General features: G+C 43.5%; 3 protein-coding genes across 4 annotated transcripts; 2 read left to right on the forward strand and 1 right to left on the reverse strand.

The window, feature by feature from the left end:
- Positions 1 to 130: 130 nt before the first annotated feature.
- LOC136443352 (transmembrane protein 143-like) lies at positions 131 to 4,668 on the reverse strand. Its single transcript, XM_066440556.1, has 5 exons — positions 4,583 to 4,668; positions 3,375 to 3,977; positions 2,682 to 2,876; positions 1,305 to 1,935; positions 131 to 1,018 (listed from the first exon to the last, which is right to left on the reverse strand). Exons 1-5 carry the CDS (start codon positions 4,643 to 4,645, stop codon positions 720 to 722), a joined length of 1,791 nt encoding a protein of 596 aa, XP_066296653.1. The 5' UTR covers positions 4,646 to 4,668; the 3' UTR covers positions 131 to 719.
- Positions 4,669 to 5,040: 372 nt separating this feature from the next.
- LOC136443484 (zinc finger protein 431-like) lies at positions 5,041 to 8,005 on the forward strand. The gene is made up of 2 exons (XM_066440730.1): positions 5,041 to 5,130; positions 6,145 to 8,005. Exon 2 carries the CDS (start codon positions 6,168 to 6,170, stop codon positions 7,161 to 7,163), a length of 996 nt encoding a protein of 331 aa, XP_066296827.1. The 5' UTR covers positions 5,041 to 5,130; positions 6,145 to 6,167; the 3' UTR covers positions 7,164 to 8,005.
- Positions 6,193 to 13,760, forward strand: LOC136443483 (uncharacterized). Of its 2 annotated transcripts, none has more exons than XM_066440728.1 (2): positions 6,193 to 6,309; positions 11,580 to 13,760. In XM_066440728.1, exon 2 carries the CDS (start codon positions 11,711 to 11,713, stop codon positions 13,064 to 13,066), a length of 1,356 nt encoding a protein of 451 aa, XP_066296825.1. In that variant the 5' UTR covers positions 6,193 to 6,309; positions 11,580 to 11,710; the 3' UTR covers positions 13,067 to 13,760. The 2 variants fall into 2 exon arrangements, with proteins under 2 accessions (XP_066296825.1, XP_066296826.1); XM_066440729.1 differs by lacking the exon at positions 6,193 to 6,309 and adding an exon at positions 8,802 to 9,375.

The following is a 13,760-nucleotide window of genomic DNA, read 5'->3' on the forward strand; positions in this document are numbered from 1 at the left end:
CATTATACAAACTCTAGGCTGTTATCTACAAAATGATTTCCTCAAAGAAGCAACAATGATATAGAATTCAGATCTAAGCTCTTCTCTTCTGCCCTGTGCCCTATAAAAGTCCAAACCATTTTTTCTGGGCTGTTCAGCAGAACTCTTTATAATCTTTTGCATTGTACAAATATTATGCTGTGGTACCTTCAAAATTATTCCAAAAAGCAACAATCATATAGAATTCAGATCTATTCTCTACTGCCCTGTGCCCTATAAAAGTCCAAACCATTTTTTTGGGGCTGTTCAGCATAACTCTTTGTAATCTCTTGCATTATACAAACTCTAGGCTGTTATCTACAAAATGATTTCCTCAAAGAAGCAACAATGATATAGAATTCAGATCTAAGCTCTTCTCTTCTGCCCTGTGCCCTATAAAAGTCCAAACCATTTTTTCTGGGCTGTTCAGCAGAACTCTTTATAATCTTTTGCATTGTACAAATATTATGCTGTGGTACCTTCAAAATTATTCCAAAAAGCAACAATCATATAGAATTCAGATCTATTCTCTACTGCCCTGTGCCCTATAAAAGTCCAATCCATTTTTTTATGGGCTGTGCAGCAGATCTCTATATCATCTCTTGCATCATACAAATATCATGCTATGCTATCTATAAAATGATCCCCAAAAAAACCAACAATGATATAGAATTCAGATCTCTTCTCTTCTACCCTGTGCTCTAGAAAAGTCCAAACCATTTTTTTCTGGGCTGTGCAGTTTCAGTTTTCTCTCGTCTGTCGTATCCCTCCTCCACGTCGAACTCTTCCGACCTGCTGTCTATTCCCACGGGTTGCCACGGGAGACAGGCGATGGCGGTGTCCAGGGGAACGACGCTCAGCAGGTTGTTCTCCTGTTTCAGGATGCCGAAGGACGACAGGAACTGGACGGCCTCATCTGCGTGGAACCTGATCTGGCTACCAGTCTTCTCCAACACCCACTTCTCTATGTCCTTCTCCAGGGCTCCTATCGCAGCGCCACCTGGAGAAACACAACAGAATTGCATCATGTCAAACTCAGGGACACTACTTCAGCACTCACAAGTGACACCTGGAATGAGATAGCAGAACTGCACTATGTATAGCTCATGAGTGCCACCATGGATACATACTTTCTTAGGGCTTTATCCCATATGTGAAACATAAATGTCATCATCATTCCAGGGCATTGTTGCTCTCTCAGACTGAGAGGAACCCCTCTTTTGACATTTCTTTTTATCTTTGCTTTTATCAAATTTTCTTGTTAGGCAACAAGGTGTCCTACTCACCCGGTACATCTGTGCTTGCCTCTCCTGTGGTGGACTGATAGCTGAGGAGGAAGGTGTACACCAGCAGGGTTTCCTTCACGGACTCGTCCTCTGCACGGTCCACGAGCAGCGTCAGCAGGCCCCTGTTGTTTGCGATGTTCCTGTAGTACAATGTTTTTGACAGCTCTGCCAGGTAGCGCATGTGCCGGTTCTTGTACGACGACCAGGTGCGTGCAGCGATCAGCCCGAACACGCCGCCCACGATCAGCGACCAGTTGACCCGGTACTCCGCCATGACGGTGACTAGCTTGATGAGCATCCCGAGACTGGTGATGCCCACACTGAAGTAGAGGAAGGCCTGGTCGAACTGGCTCATGCGCACTTTGGCTTCAGGCAGGACTTGCTCTAACGCATTGATGGGAATGTCCTTGAAGGCCTTTAGTGTGAGTTTACCGTCCTTGGTGTGTCGGACAGCAACCACTAACCTCTTGAAGGTTTCCTGAGCCTGTGGTTCAGTTTTTTTACTCCGTGTGACGAGACGGCCAAGGGCTGCGACCAGCCGCTTGGCCAGTGGGACTGGGACTGGAGGACGTATCTCCTTACCGAGCGCCCAGAAGCGGAGGATATCATACCTGGTGGCATCTACTCGTACCTGTAGGCAAACAAATATGAAAGAAGGACATAGATATTATACAGCCGCTGGTTATCAAATCTGCATAAGTTTTCTTCTCTCTTAGCAGCAGAATATGCAGTATATACTAGTGTACAATGGCAGGGCTCGAAATAGTGGGTGCATGTGCACCCAGTGCACCCAAAATTGGAGCTGTGCACCTAATTTTTGACTGTGGGTGCACTGGTGCACCTATATATTTTTGTAGCCTATAGGGTTAAGGTACTATTGTACACTAGTATACAGAATATTCTTGAAATGTAAGTATAAAAAACAGCATGATAACTTTTTGCTGTACTTCATTTAATGTATTATTTGTTTGAAATTTTAAAGTTAGCTATAGAATTACAGATTGAAGTTCTTAAGAGAGGCAGCAGCGTTAAACTTTGTAATTATGTTCTGAAGAACATTCAACTTTATTTTATGTGGTGCACCCAAAATTCTTTCTGTGCACCCAATTTTTTTAGTTGGGTGCACCAGTGCACCTATTCCCAAAGATGAATTTCGAGCCCTGAATGGTAAAATATAAGCACCTTTACATACATAATTCTATACTAATATGTAGGTGCTCCGTTGCACTCACAGTTAAAAAATCATAATTAGGTGCACAGGTCCTAATTTGGGTGCACAAATAGTGCATATGTACATAATATTTTTAGCCCCATTCATGGTGCCCCAACGATCTAAAAAGAGGTCAAGGGATAGGTGAGGTGAGGTGATGTACCTACCATGACTCCATCCCCTGCCTGGTGCTCCTGTAGAGCAACCTCCACCACAGGTTTGGGTAACTCGTGGAAGTTTGCCTTCTCCATGACGATGGCTAACTTCTGCATTAACCAGAACTCGTTCTCTGCACGCTCTTTGCGGTTCCACTGTCGTGTGCTGATCGTGTCTTTGTCAGGATTTAGGGGATCAAAAAGAGCCTGATGAAAGGGAAAACAAATAGGTTTACCAACAGAATAATGAATTAGAAAATAGACAAAACTTCTCATCAACACTGTATTTTTTAAGATTTCATTAAAGTCACAACTGATACATTTAATTACAATTGGGTAGCTACATCTGATTACTACCATATACCAGACCCCTGAAGAGCGAGTGTAGGAGCCCCGGAAGTAATCGGATGGCATCCAGGCTAACAATTGGGCATATCATGTAACAATAAAAAAGGCAACCTTGATTTGTATCATAACTAAAATCGGGCATACATGATATATTTTCCCATGAAGGCCATGAATCCAGCATGTATACTTATTAAATCTTTTTTTGCATTGACTTCATTTTGCTGTAGAAGGGGAAAGGTCGTTTTCTCTGTGCTTCAAGTTTGCAGTTGAAACTAAGAAACACAATTTGCTGTTTCACGGTGGAGGGGTCACTGAGAAAACTGCACAAATAACTGCCCAGTCCAGGGAGAAACTGACCTTCAGCTCAGTGAGTGTCCCATGGTAGGTAGTGACCACAGCGCTGTCCAGAGCCTGGAAGAACTTGTCGAACTTGACCTTCTCCCTGCTGGTCAGCAGGCCGGGGTGCTGGACCAGGTGCTGGATGAGGGAGCGGCGGGTGATGGGGATGAAACGTTCCACGTACTCATCCTGACGCAACACCAGGCGGGACAGCTCCTCCTTCGTCAGCTCAGGCCGGGACAGCTGGATCTGGGGGGCGGGGGGCTTAACTGGAGGGGGTGGGGGGACAGCGGAGGGGGGTTCTTGGGTAGAAGTCTCATCAACTGGTGGTTTTTCCTGAGGATCATCTTCGGGTGTAACTTTTGACTCTGGGATTTTTGCTGTTGAGTCTGTAGTTTTGTCTGCTGTTGTTCCTACGGATGGAGAGCTATCCTTTTGCTGTGTAGTGCTGTCAGGTTGCTGTTCACTGCTGCTAGCTTGCTGTGCACTGCCTTTGTCAAAGTACCCAGCAAGGTTTTCTGAGGACTGGAACTTAGTGTCTTTCTTTGAGGCTGTGCCTTTATCAGGTGATGTGCTGTATTGTAAGAATACTAGGTTGTAGCGTGGACTTGGCCTGTATAGCTAAACAAAAGGAAAATCTTGAGGTTAATCTATACGTATATGATACGTGCCACAGGGAACCTTACTATAGACCGTACTACCTACTAGTACTAAATTGTATGTCACAATGTGCCTGATAATTGATGTCTATTCATTGATGTCATAATAATAATAGTAATAATAATAAGTTGCAAATACTTTTCGGCATCACTGTCTTCAAATCAATCATAAATCCTGTCATGTGTTCTCATTTGCTACCCTCTGACAACCAGTAGCATGATTGCATAAAAGTGATAACATGGTGGGAGGGGGGTGATAGGGAGAGTGACAAATCTCTCTAAATTTCATGTCATGCTCCATACTAGCATAGACCCTGCTGCTAGGTTAATTCTTATTTTTTCAAAGAACAGCAGTCAACTTGGGGTCTGATTTTTTAGTCATAACATTTTGTACACCGGCTACATATTTGTTTGACACACCCCCAACGGGAAATTCCGTGCAACCTGTTACATCGTAACCCTGTCTCGCTGTGGTCCTGTGAGTAATGTCAGCACCTCGGACCTCGTACTTCCATTGCACAACAACCAAAACCACGCCCTTGTGCTACCAAAACACGATTTAGATACCTGTATTAACGGCCGTATCACCAAAGCGCGCCCAAACGAAAATTTCAGACTGGACAGCGCCATCTTGGATTTCGCACAGCAGGGTTTGGGCCATTTCACAAAAGATTAGGGGGTGAAGGAATGTACGGACAGTGTAGAGTTTGTAAGGAATGTCTATGTGCGGGGAATATCTACAGGAAACCATGCTATCTGCTGCTGAGTAAAGTAATTTTGACGATAGAGTGGAACCTGTTCTGGACAGTAAGATATAAGAGAGGGTTAAAAAAACAGGTGTCAAAGACATTAACCCCCCATAAATATTTTGAAACAGTCCAGTTTCCCGCGGTGCGGTGACCTCACGGGGTCAGCTGGCTATGCGCCTTGGTTCAAACAAACAAGTTTTATGGCTGTCTGGGGCACAAAGGAAGCTTTCTGTCTGTTCTTTCTGCCAAATTCTGACCACGAGGCGGTCGGTTTTAGGTCGGTCTCTGCGTGCGTCAGACAGCAATCCCCACCGGTTTATCGATCCTACACGCTTTTGCATCCAAGTTGATCATCTTAGCTTGCAGGTGAGTTAACGTTATCGTGCGGATTGAGGTCCATAGCTGATTGTAGTGGGTTGCACGAATAGCGTGACTAAATTTTAGACAAGCAGAGTAGTGTCTTCGGTGAGTAGGGAATGATGTGCCGTTTTTTGTTCTTTCCAACCACGACCTGTAATACCATGGCATCTTGAAATATCTGCAGTCCAACTCTTAGTTTATTCTTCAGAGTGTATCACAGCTATTTCTGTAAGATTTATGAAAATATCCTCACGAAATTATGATAAAAGCACATATTTTGGAGGGTCTTCATTGGTTTAATACTGCATTTTGTTTTGTGTAGAAAATACACTATCTGTTTATCCACCAGCGGAATTTATGTGGAAAGTATATGTAGTTGACAGTTCTGCAGGTACAGCAAGAACAAAGTACAGCAAGAACAAACGGACAGGCTAGATTGCAATACCCCGGGCCCCCAACATGAATATACACTGTATATGACCCCCATTGGTAAAAATGGACCATGGTAAAACCCTGCATTATGCCCCCAATTGACCTTGGTCAATATTGACCATTGTAAAACTTTGTCTTATACCCTCAATCAGTGAACCCCAATGTATAATAAAATAATTAAAGTACTGTACTAGTAAAGTTAAAGCACCCCTGTTAAATTGTCACGCCAATAAAACATGAGTGCAAACCATCTGCCTGAATCCCGAAAACTGTCAGCCTTATTTTGAATATGGAGTTTGTGTTTTTTTTAGATTCGGTGTCTTCTTGATCAACAGTCATTGCAGTAAACTACATCATCACTTGTACATCATGACTTATGCCGTTGAAGACCTTGGTGCCTCTGTTCATTACAGAAGTAGACACTATTGACCATGGTAAAACCATATATAACCTCCTTGGTAAATTACATTATACCCCCAATGTTAGCCTGGATACCAGACCCTCAATCTCATACCAGGCAACAATCATTGCCGTAGATTATATCATGACTTATACTGTGATAAGCCAGAATGCCTCTGTTCATTACAGAAGTGGTTCCACCTGTCGTTACTATGGCAACAAATGACATGGGCTCTCAAGGTGCTGAAGGACACTCACAAGAGGACTTCGCCAACAGACCCTTCCAGTGTGAGGAGTGCAACAAACGGTTCTCTGAGCTGAGCTATCTGAAGAATCACAAGCTGACACATACAGGTGAGAAACCCTTCAAGTGTGACAAGTGCGGTAAGCTGTTCAGTCAGCAGGGTGGTCTGACCAGACACAAGAAAACTCACACCGGGGAAAAACCCTTCATGTGTGGGAAATGCAGCAAGCACTTCAGTCGGCTGTGTCATTTAAAGATTCACATGCGGACTCACACAGGTGAGAAACCTTACAAATGTGAGGAATGTAGCAGGCCGTTCCGTGATCAGCGCGACCTGAAGAACCATATACGCACTCACACTGGTGAGAAACCCTACATGTGTGAGCGGTGCAGCAGGCAGTTTCGTCAACTGGGTGCTCTGAAGCTACACATGCGGACTCACACAGGAGAAAAACCATACAGTTGTGAAGAATGCCACCAGAAGTTTGCCTCCTCGACTGGGCTAAGGATTCACGAGCGAACTCACTCAGATGAGAAACCTTACAAATGTGAGGAATGCAGTAAGCAATTCCGTCAGCTAAGTGGTCTGAGGGCACACAAGCGAACCCATTCAGGGGAGAAACCATACAAATGTGAGGTGTGTTCAAAGCAGTTCAGTCAGCATGGTATGCTGCAGGTACACATACGAACTCACACGGGTGACAAACCCTACAGGTGTGAGAAGTGTGGTAGGCAATTTAGCAGTTTATCGACACTGAGGACACACATTCGAACTCACACTGGTGACAAACCATACAAATGTGAGGAGTGTGGCAGGCAGTTTAGTCAGAGTGGTAATCTGAAAACTCACATGCGACTTCACACAGGAGAAAAACCATTCAGTTGTGAAGAATGCCTCCAGCGTTTTCCCTCGAAGGCTGGACTGTTGTTTCACAAGCGGACTCACACTAATGAGAAAGCTTAGAAATGTGAGGAATACAGCAGGCAATTCAGTCAGCTAGGGGTTTTGAAGGCGTTTGTGATGTTATATAATATAGATTGAGCGGTTCAGTCAGCTGCGTATGCTGAAGGTTCACATTCAAACTGACACGGGTGAGAAACCCTAAAGGTGTGAGGAGTGCGGCAGGCAGTTAAGTCAGGTAGGTAACCTGAAGACTCACATGCGTTGCCTGATACTTAAAAAGAAGGGATATTTTGTTTCTTATTGTTCAATTTAGCTTAACATGTAGTTTTACTTGTAGCAATGATAAACAAGGTAGTCAACACAGTAGGTCCTAGGTTGTTACTAATGTTAGTATCTAGTTTTTAAAAAAGTATGGTTAGGTGGTGCATTTATGCATATGGTGACTGGTATTTATTGCACATTGATCATTCTGTATTGCTTTCCAGTAGTAAAGCAACTGGCCACTGTTAGTAGCGGGTTGGTTTACACAAGTTTTCTCTTGCAATCTACATGTACAGTGTCTGTTCTTCTGCTGTACTCTTTTGTTTTAGATAGGAAACAACATTCTTTTTATAGGCAATGTACTATCATACTTCTGCAAAAGTTAGGCGTTAGGTTTTAATTCAGATAGGTTCATAGATTAGATAGATAGGTGTCACAACGCTAGCAGTTCCTGTTGTAATTATAGAGTAAAGCCGGTTTGCCGTTAGTTGTTATCTAGTACTTATAGAATATCTTCAGTGAGTTAGAGGTTTAATAAGAATTACATGTCGGTAGATGCAACTGTTTTTTTTTTTCCAAATACATGTATTTGCATGCATTTAAGTCGTTTTTGTTGTAAATAAAGTTACTTTCCTACTATACTTTTGTATGGATATGATATACCTGTATATGTAGTTCAAGAAGCAACCTCCCTACGTCACTGCATTCTGCAATATGTCAATGAGACCTGTACATTTTTTGGCCGACAAACAAGAACCTCTGCAGTTGTCAGGTATTTTGTATTGCATCAGCCGTCTAAAGCAAATATACTTCTTGTAGCCCAATCATTGCATCAGTTGTTAGTATAGTAAAATGAACATTTACGTTTAGGACTCCCATACGGTCCCTCTTGGAATGATGCAACTGGTATCTGATATAAAGATTCCTTCCCTCAAACCCCGATAAAGCCCAATAAATAGTTCCCATGAGTGGCTTGGTGTCCATGGAGCACACATGGTCAGAGCCTCTCATTGCAATGCGGGTCATGATTGGCCCGGGTGCTATGAGGCTTTTAACTCAATTACGTAGCAACACTGCTCATCCAATAAATACAGTTATACTCGCCAAGGCCAATAGACCAGGTTGTCTTAAGGTCATATATGTCCACACTTTTATCAGGAGGTGCACTTGAGGTTCTTTATAAATGATTTATCGGGTTGACAAATCGTATATCTTTTTAAACTACTGGGCTTTCGACGTTAACAAAATAGATATTAGATAACTTGACTTAAAATGATTTATTGTTAGGAATCCTTAGTTCAATCCTGAGTGAATCTCCGTGGAAAAAATGATAAACGCAAATACTAGTACTTGATACTCTCCGCAACACATCATAGTATAATCAATGATCGCATCGTACATTTTTACTATCTAAAGTGATGAGAATGATTTACAATATATTGATAAGATGCCTATAAATATGACTTCTCACCACATGACATTTCATCAGCAGCATAAATACACGAGACATTGACAGGTGCGTGTATTATACAAAATTGTCGTCACTATCCAAGTGGGGATGGAATGATGTAGTACTCAGATCAATGCGTATACTGGTGAAGACATGGCGTGGTCAGCGTTTCGTTTGCGCAATATCGGGATTGAAAATGCAAATCAGGGCCACTTTTGCTTTATATGCAATTGGACATAATATTGGGGACCGCACAATATTGGCAAAGCATGTCAGCGAAGTAGAAATATTGGCCGAGGGCTCATTTCTTAGTGTGGGGGTGAATCAATTAAGCATGATTGAACTGGCGAGGAGACTGGGCGGTCCGTCCAGCCGTCTTGTGGCTAAGCCGACCATGTCATGAGGCGGAACAAATGGTGAATTCTCGAGTTCAGGTAGGCGTTTGGGCTCTCATTACGGGAAGCTGTTTGCTTGATTAACCAGATCTACATCTGATGCTACCAGAGGAGGCATCATCGTCAAATGGATCCTTATTTGCCCAAACCACAGTGACCATTTACGGTAAGTCCTATGTTCTCTAAGCATATTTGTGGCAGTCATTATCAATCGTTGTAAATACAAACAGTTGTTGTATGATATCGTAATACTACCATCTGAAACATTTCTTAAATGTAAGAAATAGCGTCATTATTAGTAACACTTCTGACAGCTTTAATTTAACGAAAGGGATTCTGACTTTCGTAGCGCAAGTGTGTTCATTTTACAATGTTGACACGAATGTTACTGACCTAAGCATGTCCTGTTGTGTCACCTTACCTATGATACTGCAGAAATAGCATGTGCCATGTCGCAATTCAATGTGCACCTTCACAGCGACACAAACCGACAATTTGTAGTGATCTGTTGACGTTCCAGAAGCTCTGCATTTACTGTTTAATCACTTCAGTTCTAGCATCTTTTAGCTCCTGTTCAAATGTCAGATTGGCATCGTGCTTCGGCCTATTGTGCATCGTCCTATTGTCAACCAGTCGATCATACTTTGCTCAACATAAAACGTCTCTTTGCTGTCCAGTTGCAGACGTAGTCTTGGTTCTCACGATGTTCGTATTACTATTAGTATTCATGTGTTGATCTAGGCACGCCGCGTCGTTTTCTTCGCTGTCGTAACAGTACACAAACGTACGCTTACACTGCAGTCGACAATATTGTTGCCATGCCCCCTCAAATAAGTGATTGATGAAGAGGTTTGATAAACTCCACTACGGACATAATGATATTACTGATGTACTCATACATTGTAGCTTGAGTAGCCAAAGCTCGGAGGAAGGGCTCTGCTTGCGTTACCGCAGTCGCTTTCATTGCCCGTGATACCCACATCGAATCAGCGGTGCAATGATTTGTATAGTCACGGTGACAAATTGAGTTTAGGTTGTATGAATCTTGGTGATAGACGCAACGCAACAGTGAATTAAAGATCTTCGTGATAGACTGAACGGTAAAATGACCACATTGCAACATAACCCACGAGTTTCTTATTGAATAAAATCATCATTAATTCTCATCACTGTTGTGATTCTTTCTAGGTGGACATTTCTAATCAAATATTCTTTCATTTTTATCATTTTGTGGTTTCGATGGCCATACGAAAAAGCATGTTTAATGGTTTGGTGGTTCCATGCACCCACAATAGTTAGCAAATTCACTATACAAGCAAAATCATAATCAACCATGGTACCAACGTAATAATTGGAACTTCCACTGTAACACCTCCCGCGTTCACGTTTTTGTCCTATCTATATTGCCACCATATGCATTTACGGTATCGACCAGGGCATGCCATCAACTGATTGCTTTCTCCTCTTAACGGTTGTCATTGCTGTGAGCCCAGCTAACGATGCATTTCGATATGAACATGTTAAGGCTATCAAATTGTTTGGAAAATTTGAAAAAAATGCGCAGTATTTTTCGAAGAGCTTTCTTGTTAGAGGGTCGATGCCCATGGGCCGGGAATGATCTATTGCAATTGCCTACATGTATGACTTCACAATAATCATCATATATACACATGTAGTATCATATGAGTACTGGATCCTACCAATTTTGGTGATGGCACGTACATACATCCTTCGACTCTTGCATAAACGTGAAGCACGTGTAGATTATGTAAGAACAGTTACAACTTGAGTGAAGTGCCGTCGAGGGTTTGCCAGCGCGCGTTGTGGAGAGAAGTCGACTATGCAATCATTCACGAGATAAGGTAATTCTGAAAGGTTCCTAAGTTTCCCTCAAGACAGCAAATACGTCCTAACCTTGAACGTCAGCTTAAGAAGATGACATTTTATTCCATGTTGATGTTGGAAGGATACCTTACTTTGACTGACTCCAAGGCGATGCAAGAAAGTGCCGAACTGTTACACAACAGTCGTTTGATGTATGGTCCATTTGGGAAATCGGCGACTGTGCGCCTACGCGTGAGGCATGGCATGCGGAGGCCGTCCGAGACCTATTCGGGGGAATGGATTCATTTAATTTGGGGGGAAATTAAAGGGCTGGGTTGTGGGGCATTGTCTGTTCGTGGAACGGGCTGCCACTGTCCCCCAGTGGTACTTTATCTGTGTTGGGATATTTCCATGTACGTGGGAGATAGAGGAGACGATCTCTGTCGCATTTTGTAGGTATGTGATGTTACAGTACAGGTGCTCATCCCATGAGAGATGTGATGTTTAGCCTTTCAAGCAATAATTCGCTGTTGTATGCCTTTCCAGTAGTGACGACCGACATTGGAGATGACGGATGGCCTTGCTCTGGTCTTCGGCTGCATGAATCAACGTCGCCATCGTTAGAGCTCGTTTGAGGGGTCCGCGCTTCCGTAGAGGAACGGTCTTGCCGAGCAAGCATGCAGCTTGACTCAGGATGGGTGACCGTCTGTACCGTGTACCTTGTTCACCTTCTGCCGGACACGGTGACGTGTTTCCCCGTACGCACCTCTCCATCGCCTCCTGCAGAGTCAGGCATCTTTGTACCCCGGGGTGTGTGGATGGAAGCCAATCACAGAAAGACGTCAACAAAGGAACTGATGCCAACACGATTATCCGTCTATTCTGAAGATATATACTTCGAGCCGACCGACAAACCACTAGGGAATGGGACACACGAAGAGAACGTGACAGATCTAACAAGACTACTAGAGACCAAAGATCAAACCTCTGAAGATACATCGAGTGGGGATTATCAAGTGGTGGTTGACCAACCAAGCTTACATATTCCTCGGCCATCTTTGACAACGAGATTCGACACGCCCAAGGTTAGAAAACAGAGCAATACCCGGTTACGACATTCTCATAATGTTCTCAGTTCTACAACTACTACACCTATTACACAGGTGACATCAGACAAGCGGCATCACGTGACTGTGCCTATATCTAGTATTAGTGAGAGGGGAAGGTTGAAGTCGTACGATGAGTTCCGACAGGGCGACGGGAATCCTGTTCGTGGCAGAAAACTGAAGACGACGGCAACAACCAGAAGAAACAGAGGTCGGAACCATGGCTCTACAATGGTCCCTTCTCGCCGTGTGGTAAGACGAGGGGACATTGTAGGGTCTGGCTACTACGAGAAAGGGTTACAGGACTCTCATGTCGCTGTCGTTACTGTAGCAGAGGAGACTCCCGGTACCCAGCTTCCGACAAAGGCTCCAAAGAGCGCAAGCTCGCGGTCGCAAACCAAGGACTTCCAATGTCCCGACGACTACTGCGAGAACAACGGCATCTGCACAGTGATCAAGGGGAAACCGAGGTGCGCATGCTTACCGACGTTTGCAGGAGACCGCTGCCAGGACTTTGTGGGCGGCATGATCGTCAACTTCTCCGTGAACGAGCCCGTGTTCGCGTCGGTTCGAATATGGTGGGAGATTGACATCCGGTACCCAATCTCAGGATTTCAGCTCGATTGCTACATGCAGGGGTTAGACTACGAGTTCAAATATTCCGTTCAACTTGACTCTTTAACCAGGAACTTTACGCTGGAGGGCTTGCACCCGGATGTTAACTACCGCGCATGCGTGTCACCGATAGCTGACGGGATGGTGCGAGTGCCCGTGAACTTTGATAACTGCAAGGACTTTTCCATCATCGAACCCTGGGAGGAGAAGGAGAAGAGACTGGCCATCATTTCTGACTCTACCATCATCGTTCTGCTGCTACTTGTATTCTTGACAATCTACGCGGCATCCAGATACTGTAGGCAGTGGTGATTATGATTGAATTTGCAGTAAACCTGTTATGATAGAACTATAGCCGGGCTATGATTTATATATTTGATGCCTATGGTGTCAACTTAGGTCAGGTTCGAATACATGTTGTCGTCATTCACTGTGTCGTGTTGCGAATAGGAAAAGTATCGTAACCATCGTCTTCATTCCGGACTACTACATTTCTTTGCATGTAAATTCTATCAATATCAGATATGTTAGGGTTCGCATAGTTCAGTAAGACAGCACCTTGTCAATTCCTTTCATATTTGTTTCACATGAGTGTTATTTCATACTTCATGCTGCTTTTTCTTTGGAGTAAATCGGCCATGCCAAATTATCCGTTTGCTCCAAATGCCTGAAAGTGTCCAAAGCTCTACCAAATACGAATTCTTGTAGAAATGAACAGAGCGGCAACTTATTCAGGAAACTCTTACATGGATTAGTATTCCCGTTTTCCATATTACTAGGAGGGTTAGTCTATCTGCCAGAGTTGGCCATTGCAATGTATGTATGGACCATTTATGGGAGACGAATAAAAAACTGCTACTTTACATTGGAGATTATAGTAACTGCACCTTGTTAGAGTTCTTCAGTAGTTGTATAAAATTATCGTTCTGGTGGCCAACGGCTTTGCAAACTACTCGAATCCATGTGCCACTTAAAATGAATAAACGCCAAGACACTAGTACTTCAA

The sequence above is a fragment of the Branchiostoma lanceolatum genome, chromosome 10 (assembly GCF_035083965.1).
Source record: "Branchiostoma lanceolatum isolate klBraLanc5 chromosome 10, klBraLanc5.hap2, whole genome shotgun sequence".
NCBI classification, from domain to species: domain Eukaryota; kingdom Metazoa; phylum Chordata; class Leptocardii; order Amphioxiformes; family Branchiostomatidae; genus Branchiostoma; species Branchiostoma lanceolatum.